The sequence below is a fragment of the Trichomonas vaginalis genome, chromosome II, assembly GCF_026262505.1.
Source record: "Trichomonas vaginalis G3 chromosome II, whole genome shotgun sequence".
NCBI lineage: Eukaryota > Parabasalia > Trichomonadida > Trichomonadidae > Trichomonas > Trichomonas vaginalis.
This window is the reverse complement of record NC_067204.1, coordinates 23576318-23590629: the sequence shown is the minus strand read 5'-3', so window position 1 is coordinate 23590629 and position 14312 is coordinate 23576318. Positions and strand designations below refer to the sequence as shown.

The 14312-nt window shown below is 30.4% G+C and overlaps 5 protein-coding genes and 1 pseudogene across 6 annotated transcripts, besides 1 other annotated feature; 2 read left to right on the top strand and 4 right to left on the bottom strand.

Annotated features, from left to right (window-relative positions):
* Positions 1–12966: part of a mobile genetic element that runs on past the window's edge.
* On the top strand, positions 9–1504 carry TVAGG3_0597480 (annotated as a pseudogene). Its single transcript has one exon. A coding segment is annotated over exon 1 (1496 nt).
* TVAGG3_0597470 (uncharacterized protein) lies at positions 1526–1813 on the top strand (the record flags this gene model as incomplete). Its single annotated transcript, XM_051239663.1, has 1 exon — positions 1526–1813. One exon carries the CDS (start codon positions 1526–1528, stop codon positions 1811–1813), a length of 288 nt encoding a protein of 95 aa, XP_051097487.1.
* On the bottom strand, positions 2430–2618 carry TVAGG3_0597460 (uncharacterized protein; the record flags this gene model as incomplete). Its single annotated transcript, XM_051239662.1, has 1 exon — positions 2430–2618. One exon carries the CDS (start codon positions 2616–2618, stop codon positions 2430–2432), a length of 189 nt encoding a protein of 62 aa, XP_051097486.1.
* Positions 2913–4118, bottom strand: TVAGG3_0597450 (uncharacterized protein; the record flags this gene model as incomplete). The annotated part of the gene is made up of 1 exon (XM_051239661.1): positions 2913–4118. A coding segment is annotated over one exon (1206 nt), but the record flags the coding sequence as incomplete, so codon positions are not given.
* TVAGG3_0597440 (uncharacterized protein) lies at positions 5371–5749 on the bottom strand (the record flags this gene model as incomplete). The annotated part of the gene is made up of 1 exon (XM_001318104.2): positions 5371–5749. A coding segment is annotated over one exon (379 nt), but the record flags the coding sequence as incomplete, so codon positions are not given.
* Positions 6487–6876, bottom strand: TVAGG3_0597430 (keratin-associated protein family; the record flags this gene model as incomplete). Its single annotated transcript, XM_051239660.1, has 1 exon — positions 6487–6876. The coding sequence occupies one exon, from the start codon at positions 6874–6876 to the stop codon at positions 6487–6489; it is 390 nt and encodes a 129-aa protein (XP_051097484.1).
* Positions 12967–14312: the final 1346 nt, after the last annotated feature.

Genomic DNA, 14312 nt, shown 5'->3' with positions numbered 1-14312 from the left:
TTATATAAATGGATAACACAGATTTAAAAATTTTAATTGATGATTTAGTATTTAATCAAAATTTTCTTATTATTATGATTTAAAAGCATATCTCCAAAAATATGATAACAATATAACGGGTGATGATATGGAATATTATTATCCATATTATAAAAATGAAATTTTGAAATATCATAATAAAATAATTTCTGAAATTAAAGACAAAATTAAAAATAATGAATATACAAAGGGAAAAACTAAATCACAACTTAAACAGTTGAAAGATTTCAAAAATAAAGTATTAACAGAAGAAGATATTGATGAATTATATAAATTATATAATCCTGAGCCACAAAACACCCATGTCCTTCAGACCATAAATGATGCACAAGCTTTAATTTATGATTCATTAGTTAAACCATATTCAGCCCGACTTTTAAATGAAGATCAACTTTTGGAATTCATCCTTCAACATAAACTCGAAGCGGGAAAGTATATCAAACCTTTATATACAGCATATTTAAAACAAATGAATAGAATACATCCAGAATTAATGAAGGAAGGAATGAAAAGGAATTCCAAAATCAAAGCAGATAAAATTAAACCACTTGCAACACCAAAACCTCCAACGACAGTACCGCCTCCTCCTTCAGTTAATCCTTCATCATTCACTTTATTATATCCATTTCAAACATTAAAGAAGCAAAAAGATTTTAAAAAGGATTTCAAAATATTAAATAAACCAATTGACCCGAAAATTCAACCGTTAAAGGAAAAATTTAGTCGCCCTTCATTTGCACCATATCCATATTCATACGAAATCGATCATCTGGAATATTCAAAAGGAAAAGTTACTTATTTATTTGCCATTAACATTAACACTAGATATTTATATTGCATTCCAGTGAAAGGGAAAACAGAACAGGAAACAAGAAGAGCTATTCAATACTTACTAGATCATGAAAGAGTAGATAATATCAGGGGTGATGGTGATAAAGGATTTCAGGCAGCTATGGCTCATTATTTCCCACAAATTAATTTTTTCTTTTCATCCTCTCCATATACGTTTCATAATAAAATAGTTGATCAGTAATGAGAACTCTTAGAGATGCGTTAGGGGTTAACGGTCAGATATACTGGGATGGAAATCATGACCATCATACAACAGTTAGTATATTATTATAATAATAACATGGCATAGAAACTATAAACATGAAACCAGTGGAAATGAAAAATGATATTTCAAAAGAATGCGGAATATATTAGAAAGCAAATGGAAAGGTTGAATGATGTTAAACGTGAACAAATTAATTCGGGGCTCATGAATTTTAAACAAGGGGATAAAGTTTTGATTCATCTCGATTATGGAAAAACTGATAAATCAATGACAAAAAGAAGACGAAGATTTGACACAATAGCTGAATTTGTTAGATATATTAACGGTAATGTATTAGTTGAAGTTGACAATAAATTAATAGAATTTCCGATTTATTTTATTACTCCATTATATTTAAATAATATTTAATTTTTTTTATTTCGTAAGAAAATGAGTGACAACGAAGCAGCCAAGAGTCCAGACGATGAATATAAAAAGAAACTAAACAGAATTAAATCAAAAATATGCTATTACAAAAAGAAGCCACAATGCGGTGGGGTTGATGCCCATAAAACTAATGGAACTGAAAACGATAAAGAAATAATCGAAAAATTAGAAACTTACCGTTCAATCCTTAAACTGAGTGAAGCAAAAATAAAAGAATTTAATAGAATAAATAAATTGATTGGAAGAGATGAATTTAATAAAGATGAATTTTTAAACTCAATCCAAATTTAATTTTTATTCCTCTTTGACAACATCTCTCTTTCCATCATTACTGCATAACCACATTTTCTCAATTTTAGTGGTTTGTTATTTTTAACATGTTCTTGCATCATTTTTATCATTTCCTCCCTTGTTATGATTCGTGGTAAATTTTGAGCTTGTGGGGTATCCATTTATGATAAAAATAAAAATTTAAATTATGCCGTTCTAAAGTTTGTGACAACATGACATTTTGACAACAACACAGGAGGAAGGCAGTTATGAATTATTTTTGAAGAACTGAAGGTGCTACCATGTTACCATGTGCTACCAGGTCATTTAACTTCTTTTAAAAAATGAGACAACATGACATTTAGACAACAACACAGGAGGAAGGCAGTTATGAATTATTTTTGAAGAACTGAAGGTGCTACCATGTTACCATGTGCTACCAGGTCATTTAACTTCTCTGAAAAAGTGTGACAACAACACAGGAGGAAGGCAGTTATGAATTATTTTTGAAGAACTGAAGGTGCTACCATGTTACCATGTGCTACCAGGTCATTTAACTTCTCTGAAAAAGTGTGACAACATGACATTTTGACAACAACACAGGAGGATTAATGCAAAAATAAATTCAAATCATACTTTATAAAGCTTCATTTACAGGTATTTCATCGTCAGTAAATGAATCCTCATTATCGTTTGGTTCAACCTGTTTATATAATCCTTTCATTTCTTCTTTCAAAACATAACACCATGTTTGTTTACCGTCTATTCTTCTATGTTTCCTATCACATTTATCCTTAATACTCATTTGGAAATTCTTGTCTTTCATGTCTGATGGTTTGCAGAATAGAGCATTTTCACACGTCATACCTGCACACAATTCATCATAATGTGTATTTATCCATACATCTAAAGGATTTGATGATAATTCTATTAAATCTTGTTTGGCTTCAGTCATCGGTATGATTCGTACATTAAATGATGAAAGGTCATATTGCATAAAATACGTCAGTAAATTATCATAAAATTCCTTAGTGCATGAATCCATTAAATTCTTGAAGTAATCAAATTGACCCTTGAATTTACCATTAACTCTTAAAACTACGTATCTTCTGTCTCCAACTTCAATTTTGACAGGGTAGACGTTGTTAGTTACGAAAATGAAGTTTGCAACGTTCTGTGCTGTTCTTCTGGGTTGATTCTTTTCATTAATTCTAATTTGATTATCCGTAATAATTGATTTCAAAGCGTTGAAGTTTGCGAGTCTGTCTTCACCAACATTCTTGAGTTCATTAAGTACAAGAAACATTTTATTTTCAACAACCGAATTGAAATTACCCGTTAGCTCACTTATTTCAGTAATGTTTTTACATGAATAACCAGCGAGAAGTTCAGAAATAATGTCTGTAAATCTGTTTTTACCTGTTCCCTGAAGTCCTTTCAAAATAATTGCTGTTTCATTCTTGATTCCAGGATGTTGAATCATTGATGCAATCCAGCCGAGAAGGTATTTATACATTTCATCGTTATTATCACAAATGGCTTCTTTAATGAAATTCATAAACATCTCAATTTTTGAGTAATCAGGCTTTTCAAGAATGTTGTATTTATAACCCTGAAACGTTGAGAAAACATCTGGGGAATCAGATTTAAAGCAAACACCTTTAACTGTTAATGAGGATAATTGATTTAGTAGTACGTCCCATGCTGTTATGGTTTTACCTTCTTCTTTAAATAATTTAATCATTTTGAGTGACTCTTTCATGTTTGATTGAAGAACGAATGATATTTGATTCATTTTGTCGTGTATGTTGTAATCTTTCTGAATGAAGTATTTGTTTCCACAATCTACAAAACGGATTACACGTGATAAATCCTCAATTACTTCAGAACTGTTTTTATACTGATGATTTTCAGCCTTGCGTCTAATATCTGTTATCAAGAATGAATCATCAAGTTTTATATCAAATGTTATTTTTGGCTTACGTAATAAAGGTAAAACATATTCATCATAATATTCCTTTTGGTATAGTTTTAGAATCTTCACTAAAACAAATGGAGAAGTCATTAAATGTGCATATCTATCACGTGCTTTTTCAAAATTACTTTTTGCATTTTCTGTTAAACTGCAGAAGTTATAAACGTTATCGTATGCTTCATTAATTAAATGATTAGGTAACGAATTAATTGCTTGAAACAGTGTGAATAATGTAACTTCTTTTTCTAAATTCATGTTTCCACCGTCATTATGTACTTCAAAATCACAGATGCCATCAACTATGCTCTGGGCAAGTTTATCGTCAATGTTTACATCTTTGTTTTCATTCATTATACTCTTTATTTCTTCATTCTTCTGTTCAACTCTTACCTTAATATTCAAATCATTTAATATATCGTTTACTGTTCTAGTTAATGTTGAATCATAACTTCCACGAATGAATGAGTATGTATTGATTGGTTCTGTTGCATTCTTGCGAACTCTTGAATCAGCCATAACTACTAAAGAACGCTTTGAATCATCCATAGAAGTCATTATGTCAATATCATAATCATTGCAGGAATAACATTTAATCATTCTGTTCGAGGTTGAATAGAAGAAATTAGTGTTGCAATAAATGTGAAGACCTCCTGATGCGGTTTTAACGATAACATCTTTATCCGAAAGTTTTGATAAAATGTCTTTTCTAACTGTTTCTTTAAGTTCATCATTGTATGATTTATTGATATCAACATCTATAATCGTTAAATTTGATATTTTATTTACTAATAAAGCCATACCAGTTTTCCTTCCTCTTCCTCCATCATGTTTGAGGTAGTTATGTAAATCAATCATGTTTTCACCAATTCTTTCATTGAGGGTTTTAGTTTCTGTCATAACTAATTCCTCAACTAATGAATCAATAACTTTTTCATCAGAAACGATATAGTTGCTGTTGTTGTTTGTTGCCGTCATTTATATAGAAATAAAAAAATAAAAATAATTTTAAAAACTAACTTTATTTTTGGACTGCATCATATTTTCGTAAATGTTGTCAAAATGTCATGTTGTCACACTTTTTCAGAGAAGTTAAATGACCTGGTAGCACATGGTGACATAGTGACACCTTCAGTTCTTCAAAAATAATTCATAACTGCCTTCCTCCTGTTTGTTGTCAAAATGTCATGTTGTCACACTTTTTCAGAGAAGTTAAATGACCTGGTAGCACATGGTAACATGGTAGCACCTTCAGTTCTTCAAAAAATAATTCATAACTGCCTTCCTCCTGTGTTGTTGTCAAAATGTCATGTTGTCACACTTTTTCAGAGAAGTTAAATGACCTGGTAGCACATGGTAACATGGTAGCACCTTCAGTTCTTCAAAAATAATTCATAACTGCCTTCCTCCTGTGTTGTTGTCAAAATGTCATGAGTTAGATCTAACCATCTACCCTAAAAATTATTTTGGTGAATTCAATAAAAATAAATGGTTCATTTACTCACAATATTTTTGTACAAAACAACCCAAGCTTTTAACTTCTTTTCTGCAGCTTCTAATGCTATCTTAGCGAGTTCATATTCTCTAAATTCTCTCTTTAAATTTTCTTGTTCCCATTGGTCTAGTTCGTATGGAGAATCTCTATAACCATAACATAACTCACGTTCATGTTCTAATTGTTTTTCGCACATTTTTCCAACTTCTTCTTCAAACAAAGGTTTAGCATTCTCTACTGTATCTTCAAGTTCTTCTTCATCTAATTTCTCATGAACTTTCTTGTCTATGGAGTCCATAATATCTTTGACATAAAATGCATACTTTACAGAGCACCATTCAGCAACAAAATGAACGAGGTCAGGATGTATGTAAATACCTTTGAATTCATTTATAACACCCTTAGTAAGCTCATAAAATGCTTGTTTTGAGGTCGAGCCACTTTTGGCTCCACCGTATTCGTTCATCCAAAACTCAAGAATTTCCTGTATTTTAGCACTATTGAGAAATCTGTTTAAATGGTTTAACTTTCCTGCTTCTCTTGCCATCTTTGTTGCATTAATGTAACCATCCTTGTCTCTACTAAGACTTCAATACCGTTATAAGTGCCTTTTGTGAATGTTTCGCCATTAGATTTGTTAGTGAATTTTTGCTTCGACTGACATTTCTGTTCTTACATACAAAAAAAAAATAAAAAATAATTTAAAACTAACTTTATTTTTGGGTCATTTACACTCATTCCGATGAAGTCATGACAAATCATTTCCTGTGTTGTTGTCAAAATGTCATGTTGTCACACTTTTTCAGAGAAGTTAAATGACCTGGTAGCACATGGTAACATGGTAGCACCTTCAGTTCTTCAAAAATAATTCATAACTGCCTTCCTCCTGTGTTGTTGTCAAAATGTCATGAGTTAAATGACCTGGTAACATGGTAGCACCTTCAGTTCTTCAAAAATAATTCATAACTGCCTTCCTCCTGTGTTGTTGTCTAAATGTCATGTTGTCTCATTTTTTAAAAGAAGTTAAATGACCTGGTAGCACATGGTAACATGGTAGCACCTTCAGTTCTTCAAAAATAATTCATTATTGAATAACCTGTAAACATTAACGTAAACATTTATTTCTGCAGTTCATTCATTACTTCATTACCTAATTAATTACAAACATAAAATATATTTAGTTCATTCAATGAACGCGGTAAGCCTGCAAAGTAGGCTCACGCACATTCAATAAATGCGGTACCATGCGAATACAGTCATAAATGGTGGCATATAATCTGCACCCAAGCCTGTTGGATTTGTTGTGAAAGTATGTGAATGATTTCCTCCTGGTTCAGTTGGTCGAAAAGTCTTTTTTGCTGAATGGTTATAATCTGGAGATAAAACGTCATTGCCAGCATAATATTCTGAGTTGTATAATGGATGGTCTCTTAATGAGTGACTATGATTACCTGATGTGTTTGTAGTTCCTGTATGAGTGTGCGGTGGAAGGTTTGCTTCAGTAATTTTCTTTGAACCACCGGTTTCCTTTGAAGAGTTCGCACAATAGAAGAATTTATCTACAATCTGTTCCCACGCACCAAAACCTAAAACTTTTGAAGGATTTGTTGAGTTCATTGACGTATAAATAGAACCAATGGGGTAAATCATCTCAAGAATTGTATTTAATCCATTATGAATATTGAATTTATTATATAATATTGAATTTATTATATAATATTGAATTTATTATATAATATTGAATTTGGGTGAGTATTTAAAACTGGTCTTGTTATCAATATTAACGTATTATTTTTGAAAATTGCTTTTCTAACATCTTGAAATTTTGTGATTTCAGACCAGTTTCTTCCATCACTACTGATATTTACTAAATCACCACATCCTAAAGCAATGAAATACCCATCAATATAAAATAAATTTGTAAATCTATAATTTTGAGTAAATTTTGGAGTGAATGAATAAACCAATTCCCAATTTGATAAATCCTGTGATAAATAAATATGTCTGTTATAACTTACAGGATATGAATAGACCATTTCACCTGAAACGAGAACATAAACATTTGATCCATAACATAAAGCTTCAATGTCTCCATCAGCTTGAAAAATTTGTTCAAATTGACCTTGTGATATTGAAGATGATCTATAAATTTTATCATTTTGTAGGATAAAATACATGTTGTTAATGTAATACCACTTACTTGTATAATCAATTTTCAAATCTGATGACATCATACTAAACATATAATAATTTATCCCATCCTCACTAATGAAAATTTGATTGACTTCATAAATTAGTACCCATTTATTATTAACACATCTAATAGGATTATTTGGATATTTAAATTTAGCATCTTGATTTAAATTACATTTGAACCATTGGATACAATCGAATGAATAACAAGGGCAAAAATCATCTTCAACCGTTATCATTCCCATAAATTTACCGTTATTATATTCAACATATAAAATTCTTGGATTAATGATTGGCTTTCGTGTATCAGGATTCAAAACAGATGGAGTAAATGATTCATAGTTTTGAAAATCATTTGTTTTAAAATAATAAAGCACTCCAGCTGTATAAAATAAATACATGGTCACTCCATCGAAACATATCCATTCAAAAGAATCTATATCAAAGGTTTTATCTGATGATTTCATAAAATTTAAAAATGGAGGAGTAAAATAGACCTCTGATTGTTTTAATTCAGCGTCAACATATTCCTTATCCGCTTTCTTCTCTAACGCAGCAGCAACACATTCCTTATCTGCTTTCTTCTCTAACTTAGTCTTTAATTCAGCGTCAACATATTCCTTATCCGCTTTAAGGTCTAAACATCCTGAAACCCATCCTGTATCGGCTTTAGTTTTTAAAATCTTTGATGTCCATTCATGATACCATTCAACACTTTCTTTAATTTCATTATCTTTTTCGTTAACATATTCCTTATCCGCTTTCTTCTCTAACGCAGCAGCAACACATTCCTTATCTGCTTTCTTCATTATGTCATTTAGGAAACTTTTATGAATTCCTCATTTAAATTAAATCTTCCAATCTTCAAAACTTTAGGAAATGCATTTAATGCGTAATATCTCTGTTCTTCTGGTGGAATTGATGTTATATCATCCGTTATTCCTTTAATTTTTGAATTCATAAATAAAATTTCTTTTATATTTGATATCACTGCACCACCCTTGCAAACGAATTCGAAATGGTCATTTTTCAATACTATCTCCAAATCTCCATATTTCAACCTTTGCGTTTGTTCTGCCGTCTTTGAATTATATGCATATATGGCGTATGTAATGGTCTGAGGGACCTGGGTGCTTTGTGCCTTAAGTTGTTGTGGTTGCTGTTGTTTAATCATTTATTATGATTTAAAAATAAATATTTAATCTGTTATCTCATCAGCTATTTTTTCTATTTGAAATTGCCATAATATTTCATTCATGAATTCTAAATCACAATCAAATAGGTCAGTTATTCTAAATTTAATATTTGATAAATCTTTTGAATGAAGAATAAATGAATTCCCGGATAATTGAAACGGATATGATAAAGAAAATGTGTTTAAGTTGATGGATAAAATGTTTTGTATTGATGGGTAAGAGTTAGGGTCTAATGTTTGATGTGAAAATCTCATTGGGGTATTAACTTTATCACATTTGATTAAAATGAAATTGGAACCAGTGTCAGAATACAAAACATCCCCAACATCTTTTTCAAAATTTAATATTCCCAACAATGAACGAAGATGAGGAGTACAAAATTTAATTTTCAGCGGAATTTAATAAGGTTATTTATTTCATCAAGTTCAAAAAGTTTATCGGGTTTTGATTTAAAATTTTCTTCATACCATATGATAAATGATTCATTTAAATAACTTAAAATCATGTTAATATCCCATTTCGTTATCACATTATTTATATACATATCATACGTTTTTTCATGGTCATCTTTAATAAATGATATATAATCTGAAGGGTCTAAAAGAATGGGATTAAATTTACCACTCACAGAAACGAGAGTAACATTATAAATTCCGCTAACTGTTAAATTTAATTCACAGTTATTATTCGAAATAATATTGATAATTGACATTTTTATTACGATTAAAAATATGGTAAAGCGTTATTTTCCAGTGATAAATAAAACTAGAATAAGATTACCTCAAGAATTCATAAATTCAACGAATAAGAAATTCATTCATGTTATAAATTTTAGTGTTTTCAGAAAATATGAGTCAATGTCATATTCATCATCGGGTTATATTTCACTTCATTCAAATTTAGTTCAATCAAACCCATATAATGACCATTTCATAAGATTTTCAGATGGTATTAAAAATGTAATTGATAGATTAAAATATGAACAGATTGACAATATCGAATTTTTGGAATTTTGGTTTAAATATCCCGATGGAAAAAAGATTGAAGTTAAAGATAAAGCTGATACTATAACAAAAACAATTACAATGACCGATCCAGATAGTGGGGAACAAAAAGAAATAAAACAAACGATAGAAACTGGTGAAAGGTCAATTATTATTGATTATGATTCAAAGGATTATTATTCAATAATGTTAATGCTTGAATATTAAATAGCCTTAACAAAGAATTTTTCAAGTGATATTTTATATTCATCAACTATTTTATTGTATATGTTATTATAAGTTAAATGTAGTTCAGTTATTGTTCCGTTCTTTGATATCTTAATTGTGCTAATATCCTTTATAGGATTTATTTTTGCAACTGTTCCGCAGCATGAAACCTCATCATCTATGAAAAATTGAATCTTAACGTCTGAATCTTGAACATCACAAAGAATGGCGATAATGTGAATTAATGATTCATAAGGTAAAATAATTAAACCGGATTGGTCAATTAAATTTATTATTGAATCATAATTATTAATTATTATATCACGGTAAATTTTCATTAATTCAGAATTAATGTCTATTTTATATGGCGCATTGCGACTGTAATCGTAGATTCCTGGGTTCTCGATGTTTGATGAAAGAGGTGGGGGTATGTTGGATAAGTGGGAATTTCAACAGGTTCTTTACCGGGTTCAGATAAAATGATTGGGTCTCCATCTTCTTTATTTTGATCCTCCTCCTTTTTCGGTAAGTCACGAGTTAATTCAGGGCTAACATTAACTTTAACATTTTGAATAATTCGTGATTTATCATCATTTACGTTATAACCAACCGTAATCTCTGCTTTTGCGTTAGTGTTCTTTTGACTAGTGAAACGTCTTCTCATTTATAATCGAATAAAAAAAAAGAAAAATATATTTAAAGTTTTATTTAGTTGTTACGGTAATATCCCAAGGTTCATCATTGTTTGCTTATACTTTCTTTGTAACTGCACCAATTATGTTATTGATATTGCTTTGAGTTTCTTCCAGTCTTATTTTATCATTTACAATATCTTTAATCATTTCATTACATGCATTCTTAAAACCATCTGATTTTTCTAATTTACGTCTATCACTTTCTTTAATTAAATCAAAGTTATAACCTTGTTGAGAATAAAGTGGTTTCTTTATCAATTCCTTGAACGCTTCTGAAAGTGAAGATGAAGAAATTCTTGCCACTTGAATTGGTTTAAATTCTGCTTTCATTGCTTCTTTCTGTTCATTGAACACTGGATCGAATAAAGCAACTTTAAAGAATTTCTTAGCTGGAATTTCAGGTCTAATATTTGCATATTGACCATCAAACTGGTTAGAATATTGTGGTAATCCATCCGGTCCCTCTTCAATAGCATTTAATTCTTCATTGAAATAAGAATATGGATTATGACGGTATGAATTAATTGGACCATTTTCACCTTCTCTAATGTATTGTTTAACAGCTTTTCCATTTTCATCAAATTTCATAGGATAACGTTCATTATATGCTTTACGTTTAGGATAATCGGATACAGTTAATTTATAACCATTTATGACTTTAATATTACCTTGACCATCAGTAACGAAAACTTCATTTATACCATCAGGTTTTCCATTTGGACCCGTAATGTCTTCTTCGTGTGCTTCCCAATTTGGACCATGACGTTTGGCATATGCTTGAGCTTCTGGTAATGTTAAAACGTTTCTCATTTGTTTAACATCTTTTTGAAGACCAGCAACAATATGAACTAATTCTTTCATTCCATCTGGAACTTTCATAGTTCTATTATAATATGCACCCTTTTTGTTTGTCCCTTGTTTTAATGGAACCTGTAGAAGATTTGCTATTTCTGTCATGTTTAATTATAAATAAAAAATAAAAATTAATTATAAAAAGTTAATCAAATTTAACACCTCCTTTATTTAAATCAACTATTATTTTTCCATGTTCACCTAATTGCTGATATTGTGTGTAAAGTTCATTAATGCTCATTGGTAAATTCACTTGATAAAGCATAACGTTCAACTGTTGACGACTAAACCCACTGAAAATGAAAAGGGTGGACAGATTTGATTTAATGTTTGTGCTTAATGCTTTGAAATATTGAACAGCCATAAAGAATGAACACTGAATGTGTCGACATTGAGTTAATAACTGATTAAAATATGATTTCTCATTAGTTATTAGTTTTGATTTCACTGCATCATCTAGAAAAATGAGTGAATGCAAAAATTCTTTATCAAAATTTGAAATAGAAAGTGTTTCAAATAATTCATCTCGTTGTTTATCAATAATTTTATCCTCTAATCCTTGCTTCTTGATTGTATTATATAATTCTTTATACATTAAAAAGTTTTTTAAATAATCTTCTGCTTCTTCTTGTGATAAATAAATAATTGGAATTTTGATTAAATGCTTTAAAGATTCAAATGTATCATCTGAAGGTGAACCTGAACGGTTGATATAAATTAACACATGTGAATAGGGGGAAGTGTTAGCAATAATGATAATTTGTTTTAATATCGTTAATGTTTTACCTTTATTTTGTTTACCAATTGCTGCAGTGATTGAATTTAAGTAACATTCAGAATATGGAATTTTCATTAATTTTTCCTTAGATAGAGCATTTCTATTATCACTCAATGCTTCATTAATCATATCATCTATGTATGTATTATATACTCCTGCTAATTCTTCAGAATTTAAATCCATTTAATCAAAAATAAATTTATAATTTTAAACATTTCTATTCATCAATATTTCATCATATGAACTTCTATACTGCGGTGGTGTACCTGTTGGATGATATTTCAAACCTTCATCCGGTGTCCATGTCCAATACGTAGTCCTAGTAAACCAAACCTGAGGAGGATTTGTCACCTTTGAACAGTAAGTGTCATTTTCACCCTGAATGATTGGATAAGCTTTCACTTGTACTGTAACTTGTGAGTTGAAAGTTTCTAATCCATCAAAGAATATACCGCTCCATCACGTTGAACTGGAATAGTGCATAAGAATGAAGTTTGGTCTTTCCATGTTCTAGCTAATGGCGTGCCATTATCATCATTCAGTGGTCTAGTTAATGAGTCCTCGTATTCTTCCGTGCATTCATTCACTCCATCTAAATCAGAAGCTTGAAGCATACGTGTAAAGAATATGTCACCCACTGTGGTCATCGCTTGATCGGGGAAGTTTCTGGAATCTATAGTGACCTGAAGACCTCGAAGCATTGGATTTTCTAAAACCGTTCTTTGCATTGCATTCTTCGGAAATGTTAACACAACATCTGTAACATTATGAAGAGCGTATGAGAAATCTGAGCTGATACCTTCAGGAGTGATGCAACCTCCATTTAGTGAACGAACGTCAATATGTTGAGCTGGAATCATGAATGGATCTTCCTTACTGAATAAACGTGGTATTGCTTTAACTGATTCTTCAATTAAACCATATCCTGGTGTAATGCATTTATCCTCTAAAACTTCCATCTTTGTGCATGAAATAATAACGTTATCAACTGTTGCGTCAGCAGATGGCGGCTAAGCTTGTAATTAATTTGGCAGGAAGTCCGATTTGTTGGAATTTACGATCATATTTATAAACATGATTCATAATCTTTTCATAATTTTCATCAGTTATCTTTTCATAAACGTAATTTTGTAAATCAGCAACTCTTAACGGGTCAACCTGACAAAATACTAAAGTATCCCTGAAAACATAATATTTAAGAATGATTTCACCAAATGATTTAGGATAATCATCGAACGCCTGAAATGCTAACAAATCATTTACCGGAATAATCATATCAAAAGTGACATCAACTTCTTCATTTGCGTTCTTGAAAACTTCTGAAGGGTCAATATATTTACCACATACTGAGTTATCATATTTTTGAACATTATTATATAACGAATGAACAAACTTTTTAACTTTCCTTTCTGATTTTGGTTTATATGTTGCAAATGCGAAAGATTCACGGGCGCAATCCATCTGAAGATAACCGGCATCACCTCTTTCGGTTTCTACTTCTAATTGTTTAAAGCTTTGATTTGATGATTTGTAACCAACGAATAAACGCATGCATTTAAAAGCGGCATCACATGTGAAAGCTTTATTTGAAACTAGAGTTGCTTTAACTTTGCGTTTAATATATGTGTCACCTAATTGGTTCACATCATGAGCCGGATTTGTAATTCTTAAATGAGTTTGTTTATCATCAAAATATGGAGCATCAGAGTCATAGCATGAACTTTCAAGTTCTCTATAATATCTTCTACCGTCATTCTTTGCGAATATTTCATTTATCTTTTCGAATGAATGAAATACATTTCCATTAATCGGTTTAGTGTTTGGCACCAAATAGTTAGTCGTCATTTATTAATAAATAAAAAATCAAAATTAAAAGATGAAAATGAATTTTTAATTTTAATGAAATAATCAACTATGGCTGCAGGTATATTTAAGAAACTGTGGGATAAAGTAAAAAGAGGAGCGCATAAAGTTTGGGAAACAATGAAGAAAGGAGCAAATTGGATATTTAAGAATAAAGAAGCAATTAGTGACGTTGCTGAATCAATAACGCCAAAAGCCGCCCCAATAAGAGAAATATTAAATAAAGGAGAAAAAGTTTATCAAAGACTTCAACCGATACTAAGAT